The following is a 12,500-nucleotide window of genomic DNA, read 5'->3' on the forward strand; positions in this document are numbered from 1 at the left end:
TGTGTGTGTGTGTGTGTGTGGCGTGTGTGTGTGTGTGGTGTATGTGTGTGTGTGTGGTGTGTGTGTGTGTGTGTGTGGCGTGTGGTGTGTGGCGTGTGGTGTGTGTGTGTGGCGTGTGTGTGTGTGATGTATGTGTGTTGTGTGTGTGTGTGTGGCGTGTGTGTATAGCGTGTACCTTGCAGGCGTAGTTGTGTGTGTGGTGTATGTGTGTGTGTGTGTGTGTGTGTGTGTGTGTGTGTGGCGTGTGTGTATAGTGTGTACCTTGCAGGCGTAGTTGTGTGTGTGGTGTATGTGTGTGTGTGTGGCGTGTGTGTATAGTGTGTACCTTGCAGGCGTAGTTGTGTGTGCAGTGTATGTGTGTGTGTGTGTGTGTGTGTGGCGTGTGTGTATAGTGTGTACCTTGCAGGCGCAGTTGTGTGTGTGGTGTGTGTGTGTGTGTGTGTGTGGTGTGTGTGTGTGGTGTGTGTGTGTGTGTGTGTGTGTGTGTGTGTGTGTGTGTGTGTGTGTGTGTGATGTATGTGTGTGTGGCGTGTGGTGTGTGTGTGTGTGGTGTGTGTGTGTGTGTGTGTGTGTGGCGTGTGTGTATAGTGTGTACCTTGCAGGCGTAGTTGTGTGTGTGGTGTATGTGTGTGTGTGTGTGTGTGGCGTGTGTGTATAGTGTGTACCTTGCAGGCGTAGTTGTGTGTGCTGTACTTCTCCATTGAGCCAGAGCTGCATACGTATGAACGGTTCTCTGCCCTTCTGTGTCAGTTTACTCCAGTGCTTGGGCCTGGACAGCATGTCACTCACACTCCCCTGGGACAGACCCAGCACCTGCAACACACACACACACACATCACACACTAACAGTGGACCAGTACAGACTGCAGCAGTGATGGGCCCTCCCAGGTGTGACAGGTACCTTCTCCCCAAAGACCCTCTGACAGATGCCGTTCTTGGCCAGCTTGTCTTTGACCTGCTGGGTGAGCTCCACCGTGTCCACCTCCTGGTACATGAAGTGCTCGTACTGTTCTGGGGTCAGCGGGGGGTGACGGCGGGCTTGGCGGCCTTGGCGAGCGTGGGCAGGGGCGAGGAGGTGGGCAGCGGACTGCTCCGGGGCGTGTCCGCACCGCCGGGCATCTGGCCACTCAGCTCCGAGCTCGGGGAGAAGGGGGAGGAGTCTCTCGGCCAGTCCCTGCGCGAGGAAGCAGGGAACGTCGTCACGGCACCGACCGGCCGTGGAAGCTTCTCCTGGGGGCGTGAGGGAGAAGATACAGCAGCGGTGCTCAGACAGACACGGCCAAGCGTGGGTCACTATTTTAATCTGAAGCTACGTTCCTCAAGGTCATGGAGACAGGGAGAAGCTTCACCTCTTTGCTGTCGTCCTGAACGTGCAGGTCTTCGCCGACAGGCGTCCGTCCCGCTCCACGACGTTCGGAGTGTGTGATGGTGTTCCACCACTGCTCTCTCCACCCACCACCTCCACCCCTGCAGGGCCGGGAGCCTCCGTCCGTCCTGACAGGGGCGAGACCAGCAGCTTGGAGCCCAGGAGAGGGAGGTCGGACTGGGCCACAGCGGCCTGCTCCATCTCACGCTGGGCCTGCTCCAGGATGGAGCGAATGTTCTCATCAGAAGAGCAGGAGGAGGGAGGTGGCTGGGTGCTCTCTGGTGCGCGCACGCACACACACACACACACACACACATACACACACACACACACACACACACAAGCTTTAGCTCCTATATTTAACTACATTTAACCCACATTTACCTCCTGATTTAGTAATGTATAAGTCATTGGGGAAGGAGAAGCCGTATACTGCAGGTGGTAAGATAGGTGGTTGCTATTTTATAGATAAGTCTCAAAAACGTCATATACTAATATACAATATGATGGTATATTGATTTCAATAAAAATATAATCGTATTTGAAGACAGTAAACTGCATTCTTGAAATAAGAGTCTTAGTTATGACACAAAATAAACAGGCAAAGTGGCCAATACTCCAGAATCAACCATAATGGCCTGACCTCACACACTGACCAAACGCAGCGCGTCCATGAGCTGACCGCACACACAGAGGGTCCACACACAGAACGCCTGCCCTACAGGACGTGACATCACTGCTCTAGAGGAAGTGAGGTCGATGAGGAAGCCCTGGCTGTGTGGGTGGAGACTCACCTTTCTGCACCTGCAGCTCACGCTTGGCTTGATCCAGGATGGACCTCACAGCCTCCTCTGAGCTGCTCTCTGGGGTCCGGATCCTGGTGGTGATGTTACCTGAGGGGGGTGGCCAGGACAGAGGGAGAGAGAGAGGGAGGGGGAGAGAGAGGGAGGGGGGAGAAAGAGAGAGAGGAGAGAGAGAGAGAGAGAGAGAGAGAGGGAGAGAGAGGGAGAGGGAGGGAGAGAGGGAGAGAGAGAGAGAGGGAGGGGGAGAGAGAGGGAGAGAGAGAGGGAGGGAGAGAGAGGAGGGGAGCGAGAGCGAAAGGGGGAGGGGAGAGAGGGGAGAGGGAGGGAGAGAGGGAGAGAGAGAGGAGGGAGATATAGAGAGACAGAAAGGGGGGAGGGATAGAGGAAGAGAGAGAGACAGATGGAGAGATAGAAGGGGGAGGGAGAGAGAGAGGGAGAGAGCGAAAGGGGGAGGGAGAGACAGACAGGGGTATAGAGAGAGAGAGCGATAGAGAGAGAAAGGGGGAGTTAGAGAGGGAGAGAGAGGGAGAGAGAGGGAGGGAGAGAGAGAGATAGAAGGGGGGGAGTTAGAGGGAGAGAGAGGGAGAAAGAGAGAGAGGGAGGGGAGAGAAAGAGAGAGAGGGGAGGAAGAGAGAGAGAAGTGATAAGTGGGGCAAACTGTGTGTAATACCTACAGGGAGAGAAAGAAAAGACTGAACATCCAATCCAGTGTCACGCTTCAGGGGAAGCCCCGCCCATTGCAGCCATGTTGGAGATGAACTCCAGGTCCACAGCTGTGAGCACGGTGCCGTCTCGCTGCAGAGACTCCAACACCAGAGTCCTGACCTACGCCCTCGTAGACCCCGCCCCTCCTGTGAGCACCACCACACGGGCCAAACGCGCTCCACTTCCTGAAGCGGACACCCCGGGACAGACGCCGGGCGAGCCAGACTCAACGAGACCCAGCTGGCGCTGGACTGTGGTGGGGGGGGCGGATGTTTACTATACGAGGGCCACGGCCACCTGTTCCTGCTGTGGTCAGCGCCATGTTGCTGCCCCACTGGGGGGCTCACGAGGCCTCACAAAAAGGAAACACAGGAATTTGGAATATGTCCACGAGAAATGAAAGCTCTCAAATGAAAGGGAAGAAGAGGAGAGAGGGAATGTGTGTGCACGTGTACGAGCAATTGAGTGTGTGTGTATGTGTGTGTGTGTGTGTGTGTCCTTAGTCAGGGCCATGAGCAGTAGGCTGGGGCAAGGTCAGACTCACTGGTGTGTAAAGAGTGCAGCTGGGAGTGTGTGAGGTGGAAGTAATGCTCTGTCCTGCAAACACACACACACACACACACACACACACACACACACACACACACACACACACACACACACACACACACATGCACACACACACACACACACACAACCACACAGGGTGGCTAGCCACCCATAGTGCTGCCCTGGGTGAAAGTGAACCACCAGTTATAGCGGGGTTGGCACTGTGGATCAGTCTCAAGGACACACACACACACACACACACACACACACACACACACACACACACAGTGTGCCCACATGCTGCTCCACATCATGATCCAGGACTAACTCAAATTTCAAGGACTTCCATGTCTGAAAGTAGCGTGGAACAATCTGTTTTTGATGCCTTTTTAGTACTAGCATGAATTGCAAGGAAAGGTCTCCAAAAACAATACGAGCGCAGGACATAATTTCACACTAATGTTTGTCAGAACCTTGACGGGGACCCGAGAGCTGAGCGGATGTCAGTGCCTCCACCCGTATTCCAGCACCTCCACCCGTATTCCAGCAGACACCAGGCCAGAGCGCGCTCTGAGGGAGAGCCCCAGTGCACCGTGGGTAAGGCGGAACACACACCTGGCCAAGAGGAGCGCTCCGAGCCCGCTCTCCGCTTCCGAGCGTCCTGAAACACCTTGCTCAGGTTCTGGCCTGGGTTCTCTGTTGGAAAACAAGCAGTGCATAATAAGAATCAAACAGGAGTGTGAAGGTGTGTTTGCACAGTCACTGTTCCCGACGGCACCGACCATCCTGTGTGTGTGTGTGTGTGTGTGTGTGTGTGTGTGTGTGTGTGTGTGTGTACCAGCCTGCTCTGCCTTATCGCTCAGCACAGCCAGCAAACACTCAGGGACTCTTTAAGATGAAAGCGAATGAAACAGCAGATGGCTGAAGGGAAAACTGTGAAGAAGAAACATGCCTCTCCTGTCCAGGAGCTGAAGCATCTGTCTGCCTCAGAGGTGCCTGTAGGCACCATGTCAGCGTCGCGCGGCCCGGCTGGACCCAGACCCCGGGGGGAGATCACACACTCCAGCGGGAGAACACAGACCTCCGCAGTCTGTCCTGGCTAGACGCTGCTGGACAACGCTAGGACCCACAGCCAGACCGGAGCAGCTCCCTCTCACAACAGCGGAGACTGTCCACCTCCGTCTCCCCCTCCACCCACACGCACCACCTGCTGTACTCCTCAGCCTGACTGAGCAAACCCACACTCCCAAGCGGGAGGTGGAGAACTCCCTGCGGATTGCAGCGGTGGTGGCCGTGCAGTTAAATATAGGCCTGTTCCAGCCTGCAGGGTTTAATGCTAAACATCTCTGTTCCAAGCTGGAGCAACAGGTCATGGTACAGAAAGCAGGGAGGTAAAGATTAGCTCACCGCAACCACACACACACACACACACACACACACACACACACGCCACACACACACACACAGACAGACACACACACACACACACACATACACACACACACACCACACACACACACACACACACACACACACACACACACACGCCACACACACACACACACACACACACACACACACACACACACACACAGACACACACACACACACACACCTTGTGTTACAGGAAAAGCATTCCAGACTTGCTACTTAATTCAGCAAGTCAGTGGAAGACTTTCTGAAAGAGCTCATGAGCCTCACTGCACCACTGTAGGGCAAACCACGCAGATGAACCATCATCTCTCCAAGGGGCGGGGCCTTTAAGGGGCGGGGCCTTTAAGGGGCGGGTTCACTCACCTCTCTGTCGTCCCTGTATGCTCCGCAGCGCCAGGATGTTCTGCTCGTCGGACAGGAACTGCTTCATCTTGTGGAAGGGCTCCTTCCCGCGGATGGTGAGCTTGCTCCAGGGTTTGGGCCGGGCCAGGATCTCGCTGACCGAGCCCTGCGACAGGCCCAGCACGTAGTGTCCGAACACCCGCTGCCCGATGTTGTGCTTGATCAGCTGCTCCTTCACCTGCCGGGCGATCTCGGCCGTGTCCATGTCCTCGCCCTCCGAGGCAGACCCCGCCCCCTCCGAGCGGCTGGGGGAGGGGGCGGGTGCCGCTGGCGTCGGGGCTGGGGGCGGAGGCGGGCGGGAGGGGGGCTGGAGGCGTAGGCCGGGGGGCAGAACAGCCCCGTGCTGGGCGAGCTGTCCTGCAGGGCTTTGGTGTAGAAGCTCTGCATCAGCTGCCTCTGCAGGAGCGAGCTGAGCGCCATCTTCCCCGCCAGTGGGGCGAAGCCCGTGGCCACGCTGGCCATGGCCGGGGAGAAGAAGTCGGGCCCGATGCCCGTGGGCGAGAACGGGTGGGCACCGCTGGCGCTGGCCGCGGATTCGGAGGTGGCCGTGCCCGTCCGCATGAGGAGCTGGGGCGAGGGTGGAGGTGGAGACGACTGGCGCTGGGTGGAGACGGGTGTAGCAGGGAGAGCTTGAGGACCCTGTGCTGGAGACACTTGAGCTTTACGCCCTGTGGACCCTACACAGAAAAACACAACACAGCAGTGTTTACACACAACAGTGTTTACACACAACACACAGCAGTGTTTACACACAACACACAGCAGTGTTTACATGCAACACACAGCAGTGTTTACACACAACACACAGCAGTGTTTACACACAACACACAACAGTGTTTACACACAACAATGTTTACACACAGCAGTGTTTACACATAACACACAACAGTGTTTACACACAACACACAACAGTGTTTACACACAACACACAACAGTGTTTACACACAACAATGTTTACACACAACAGTGTTTACACACAACAATGTTTACACACAGCAGTGTTTGCACATAACACACAACAGTGTTTACACACAGCAGTGTTTACACATAACACACAGCAATGTTTACACACAACACACAGCGATGTTTACACATAACACAACACACGGCAGTGTTTACAGACAACACACAGCAGTGTTTACACGCAACACACAGCAGTGTTTACACAACACACAGCAGTGTTTACACACAACACACAACAGTGTTTACACACAACACACAACAGTGTTTACACACAACAATGTTTATACACAGCAGTGTTTACACACAACACACAGCAGTGTTTACAGACAACACACAGCAGTGTTTACACGCAACACACAGCAGTGTTTACACGCAACACAGCAGTGTTTACATGCAATACAGCAGTGTTTACACACAACACAACACACAGCAGTGTTTACACACAACACATAGCGATGTTTACACACAACACACAGCAGTATTTACACACAACACACAACAGTGTTTACACACAACACAAAGCAGTGTTTACACACAACACATATCATAAAATCTTCTGATCATTAAACTTAAACTCCATCTGAGCTCCAACAGCAGTGTGGGGGCTGTGGGGGGAGGGGCCTTGGGCAGTGGCTGGATGCTAACGAGAACTGAAGGGCTAAGTCCAGCAGGCATGTGGTCGTACACATACATACCCCTCCCCTTCCTGTGGTCTACCTGCTCACACAGCCCCTCCCCTTCCTGTGGTCTACCTGCTCACACAGCCCCTCCCCTTCCTGTGGTCTACCTGCTCACACAGCCCCTCCCCTTCCTGTGGTCTACCTGCTCACACAGCCCCTCCCCTTCCTATGGTCTACCTGCTCACACAGCCCCTCCCCTTCCTGTGGTCTACCTGCTCACACATACCCCTTCCCTTCCTGTGGTCTACCTGCTCACACATACCCCTCCCCTTCCTGTGGTCTACCTGCTCACACAGCCTCTCCCCTTCCTGTGGTCTACCTGCTCACACAGCCCCTCCCCTTCCTGTGGTCTACCTGCTCACACAGCCCCTCCCCTTCCTGTGGTGTATCTGCTCACACAGCCACTACGGCTGTGTTCTAAATAGTCTACTACATACTACTGGCATACTGATCGAGCCCCAAATCAGTATGTCGTATGCAGTATGTGACCAAAATGAAAATTTCCAGTACGCGAAACATACCCGGATGACCTACTACTTCCGCAAAATATTCCAGTACGCGAACAGAGCTATCTTCGTGGTGTACTGCATCCCATCATGCAACGCTACGTTCACGTGACCCCGTAGTGTGCTTTGCTTTTGTCGCATACTGGAAACTGTACTGCATACTACTACGAGGACCAGTATGCAGTGTCCAGTATATACTGAGTCCAGTATGCAGTATCCAGTATGTAGTAGTCTATTTCGAACACAGCCACTATCTGCCCTTCCAGGGCATCTGCGTGTCACTCCAGCTCTGCACTCAAGAGCGCCCCCACACTGCTGCTACGTTCATTACATCCACAGCGTAACTGTGCAGGTGGGGTTGTGGGACTTGGAGGCAGTCTGACCCATGCAGCCTGAATATCTGAGTGTATGAACAACTACAGAAGTGACTGCCTGGCCTGGGGGGGGGGGGGGGGGGGGGGGGGCACTGAACATGGTAAATACCATCAAAGTACGGATTTACATTCACATTTAAAGAACAGATGAAATTATATTCATCATTTCCACGGGGAAGTCCAGAGGTGTGTTGTCCTGACATTTCCAGTTCCGTAAACACACACACACACACACACACACACACACACACACACACACACACACACACACACACACACACACACACACACACACACACAGTTGAAAGGGCATCCAGAGGAGAGGGAAAGGAAAGTAGGGCTTCATTATCATGCTGCCTTGGCCTGGAGTAGGTGGAGGCTTAGTGGAGCTGCCAGCTACACCCCCACTGTAGCACTGGGGGGCGGGGCTATGACCCTCTGATCAGCATGGAGGGTGGGGCTATAGTGAAGTAACCTTAAACCCACCACAGCCTCCGGCTTCTTCGAGTGTAATAAAACAACCCAGCAAACAAACATACAGTTAAAAAGACAAATCAGGTCAGAAAGTCCTCTGAAATGTAATTAGCCCATGGCAAACTGTTTACATTAAAAATTTTTTTAAAGACTCTTAAACTATTACGAGTCTAAGATGTAAACTATTATCCCAATGTGAATATGATAAGCAGACATTTCTCACTAAGGAATCTGTGGCACGTTCTGGAGGCGGGGTAGTAAGACCAGGGGTGGAGCCAGTAAGACCAGGAGTTCAACAGCCAATGATTATGTGAATACGAGATTGGAGGGCGGGCCATGCCCCAACTCCCACATATACAATACAACCATGGGCTTATATTCAAATAAAGATCTACTGTTTAAACTCTCAGTCAAACTCACACTCACTACCAGGTTACAACTCTCTAGTGTGTTATCATGGCAAGAATGGGGATACTGTAAGAAACAGTGCAGTCTCAATGGTAGACGCCTTGTGTACCATCTCGGCCCTCACCAGTGACGTCGATGTTGGCTGGTGGGTTGACTCCTCCGTCTCCGTCCTGCCTCAGTTCTGAACCCTGGGAGAGCAGCTCCCCAGGCCTGGTTGGGTCCTGGGGGCAGATCATAGCACAGGATGTAGTAATGAACAGATTACACTCAACTCTAATCTGGATCCACCACACGTCCATAATCCCATGATCACAGTAAGGCATGATGCCGCAAAGCACATTGGACACGCGCCATTTGCGGAAGTTTAACGAGTGCGACAGTTACAGGGATTAAACATCATCAAAATCTGTTCAGTTGTTAAAATCCACCAAGACGGTTTCAAACGGGACAGGTGTGCTGATCTAAGCAGGCTTACGGAGCTTACCTGTGGTGCAGGAAGCTCCGAGGAACTCGTCTTCATGGATCTGACAGCACTGGAGGGAATGAAAGAAGATCTCAAAGTCTCCACGTGGAAATGCACGAGCAGCTTTTAACACCACGTCATAATCTGCCATCAGCCACCACATTCATCTCACCTCACGCCCATTATGATACAAATGAGAGAGAGCTCATTTTTTTTTCCAGAAACATCCATGAACACCTCAGCTCATGTTACCAAAGTTCTGCTCTGAATGTCAATGGTGCACTGGCAGTGGTGCACCAACACACAGCCTCCGTCTGGGGACTGAAGGAATCTATTTTCTCAAAGGGCTCCGAGGTAAGAACTCCACCACAAAGGAATGTATCCCAAGTGATCAGTAGGCTGTCGAGACAAACCCGGCATACCAGCTCATAAGAGCTCATAACAGCTCCCGATCCTCAGAGCACGAGAGGTTCTCATTATACCCTCCCTGTGGATAGCATTACACACCCTCCTGATGGTATGGACTACCATCTCCTACCAGAGCCCAGCTGACGGCCTGAAGTGCTGGTCAGTTAGGTTGCAGCTTATGCTAATGACATTAGCATCCACATCCTAACTCTACCAAGAGACAGTGAAGTGCTCCACTTTGCGACACCTCCGCTTCACAGAACAGTGTATGTAAGTCCAATTTGGAAAACTAGTCTAAACCTAAAACAAAACTAAAAATTAACCTAAAACTAACCTAAAACAAACCTGAAAACAATGTTTAAAAGAGCTGCTACTTAAAGGCCATCTAAGACTGCAGGCAGAAGCCTCTCTGACATTCAACAGCACATAAACAAGAGCAGGATTCATTACAGCAAATTACCGAGCATCAACTGAAAAGACTCGCGGCTAGACAGACAGTTCTGTGGTATATGAGTGAGTGTGTACAGCAAACTCATTTTCAATGGTTTATATCCAGTCCAGCATAAACGTGGGAGCAGGAACGAGACCAGAGCAAGAACACTAGAGCGTCGAGGTTCAGTGAGAGAGCAGAGGGAGAAGGAGACCCATGGAGGTCCAACCACAGGCAGATCCACAATCATTCAGTACTATATGAAGACTACAGCTAAAGGGTTGATGAGGACTGTAGTTGAAGGACAGGTGAGGACTGTAGTTAAAGAACAGGTGAGGACTGTAGTTAAAGGGTTGATGAGGACTGTAGTTAAAGGACAGGTGAGGACTGTAGTTAAAGGACAGGTGAGGACTGTAGTTAAAGGGTTGATGAGGACTGTAGTTAAAGGACAGGTGAGGACTGTAGTTAAAGGACAGGTGAGGACTGTAGTTGAAGGACAGGTGAGGACTGTAGTTAAAGGACAGGTGAGGACTGTAGTTGAAGGACAGGTGAGGACTGTAGTTAAAGGACAGGTGAGGACTGTAGTTGAAGGACAGGTGAGGACTGTAGTTAAAGGACAGGTGAGGACAGTAGTTAAAGGACAGGCGAGGACTGTAGTTAAAGGGTTGATGAGGACAGTAGTTAAAGGACAGGTGAGGACTGTAGTTAAAGGGTTGATGAGGACAGTAGTTAAAGGACAGGTGAGGACTGTAGTTAAAGGACAGGTGAGGACTGTAGTTGAAGGACAGGTGAGGACTGTAGTTAAAGGACAGGTGAGGACAGTAGTTAAAGGACAGGCGAGGACTGTAGTTAAAGGGTTGATGAGGACAGTAGTTAAAGGACAGGTGAGGACTGTAGTTAAAGGGTTGATGAGGACAGTAGTTAAAGGACAGGTGAGGACTGTAGTTAAAGGGTTGATGAGGACAGTAGTTAAAGGACAGGTGAGGACTGTAGTTAAAGGGTTGATGAGGACAGTAGTTAAAGGACAGGTGAGGACTGTAGTTAAAGGGTTGATGAGGACAGTAGTTAAAGGACAGGTGAGGACTGTAGTTGAAGGACAGGTAGGGCTGTAGTTAAAAGGACAGGTGAGGACTGTAGTTAAAGGGTTGATGAGGACAGTAGTTAAAGGACAGGTGAGGACTGTAGTTGAAGGGTTGATGAGGACAGTGTGAAGTGTGTCCCTGGTGCTCACCTCAGCTCTCTCTTCACCTCTTCATAGTCTGACTGAGCTTGAAGTTTCTCCTCCAGTTGCTGCAAAACAAAACCATCATCCGTATTATTCTGAATGCAAGAGCACTTTTCTGTGCATTAAAGTAAGTGATCATGTGAGAGAGTTCAGTGCTATGGCACCTAAAGTCAATGGTTTGTACAGGGCAGTTCTGAATTAACAGAATGAGCACTGATGATTGTACACAGCCTCTATTTCAAGCACATTTTACATCTCTATCTTCTAGACCTCAGAGAAACATGTACAGCACACAAAACCCCCAAACCCAGCCATGATACCCACCCAAACAAACCCGGAGAGGGTAGAGGGTGAACGTGGTGCTGGAGTGAGAGGTAGAGGGTGAATGTGGTGTTGGGAGTGAGAGGTAGAGGGTGAACGTGGTGCTGGAGTGAGAGGGTAGAGGGTGAATGTGGTGCTGGAGTGAGAGGGTAGAGGGTGAATGTGGGGCTGGAGTGAGAGGGTAGAGGGTGAATGTGGGGCTGGAGGGAGAGGTAGGGGGTGAATATGGTGTTGGGAGTGAGAGGGTAGAGGGTGAACGTGGTGCTGGAGTGAGAGGGTAGAGGGTGAACGTGGTGCTGGAGTGAGAGGTAGAGGGTGAATGTGGTGTTGGGAGTGAGAGGTAGAGGGTGAACGTGGTGCCGGAGTGAGAGGTAGAGGGTGAATGTGGTGCTGGAGTGAGAGGTAGAGGGTGAATGTGGTGGCGGAGTGAGAGGTAGGGGGTGAATGTGGTGCTGGAGTGAGAGGGTAGAGGGTGAATGTGGTGCCAGAGTGAGAGGTAGAGGGTGAATGTGGTGCTGGAGTGAGAGGTAGAGGGTGAATGTGGTGGCGGAGTAAGAGGTAGGGGGTGAATGTGGTGCTGGAATGAGAGGGTAGAGGGTGAATGTGGTGCTGGAGTGAGATAGAGGGTGAATGTGCAGCTGGAGTGAGAGGTAGAGGGTGAACGTTGTGCTGGAGTGAGAGGGTAGAGGGTGAACTTGGTGCTGGAGTGAGAGGTAGGGGGTGAATGTGGTGTTGGGAGTGAGAGGTAGAGGGTGAATGTGGTGCTGGAGTGAGAGGGTAGAGGGTGAATGTGGTGCTGGAGTGAGAGACCTGGAGAAGGGTGTCTTTTGAGCTGAGCTGCTGCTGTAACTGGCTGATCTGATTGGCTGTTGAGTCGCTGAGCTGTGCCAGACTGCCCTGGAGTCTCTGGACGTCATCAGACAGACGCTCCAACTCTCGCTCCTTCGCCCGGAGCTCCGCCTCCAGACTGGTGCAGGACAACACCTCCA

The 12,500-nt window shown here is 52.3% G+C and overlaps 1 protein-coding gene across 1 annotated transcript in view; it reads right to left on the bottom strand.

Moving 5' to 3' along the window:
* cux1a (cut-like homeobox 1a) overlaps nucleotides 1-12,500 on the bottom strand; it is a 47,109-nt gene that overhangs the window by 15,794 nt on the left and 18,815 nt on the right. Inside the window, 14 exon segments of the mRNA XM_077019483.1 lie at nucleotides 666-813; nucleotides 902-1,027; nucleotides 1,030-1,230; nucleotides 1,350-1,495; nucleotides 1,498-1,644; nucleotides 2,161-2,259; nucleotides 4,039-4,119; nucleotides 5,221-5,518; nucleotides 5,520-5,568; nucleotides 5,570-5,936; nucleotides 8,789-8,885; nucleotides 9,149-9,197; nucleotides 11,197-11,255; nucleotides 12,322-12,500. The exon segment at nucleotides 12,322-12,500 is cut by the window's right edge and continues 10 nt beyond it. Coding sequence (XP_076875598.1) covers nucleotides 666-813; nucleotides 902-1,027; nucleotides 1,030-1,230; nucleotides 1,350-1,495; nucleotides 1,498-1,644; nucleotides 2,161-2,259; nucleotides 4,039-4,119; nucleotides 5,221-5,518; nucleotides 5,520-5,568; nucleotides 5,570-5,936; nucleotides 8,789-8,885; nucleotides 9,149-9,197; nucleotides 11,197-11,255; nucleotides 12,322-12,500 — 2,046 coding nt within the window.

The sequence above is a fragment of the Brachyhypopomus gauderio genome, chromosome 10, assembly GCF_052324685.1.
Source record: "Brachyhypopomus gauderio isolate BG-103 chromosome 10, BGAUD_0.2, whole genome shotgun sequence".
In the NCBI taxonomy this organism is placed as follows: domain Eukaryota; kingdom Metazoa; phylum Chordata; class Actinopteri; order Gymnotiformes; family Hypopomidae; genus Brachyhypopomus; species Brachyhypopomus gauderio.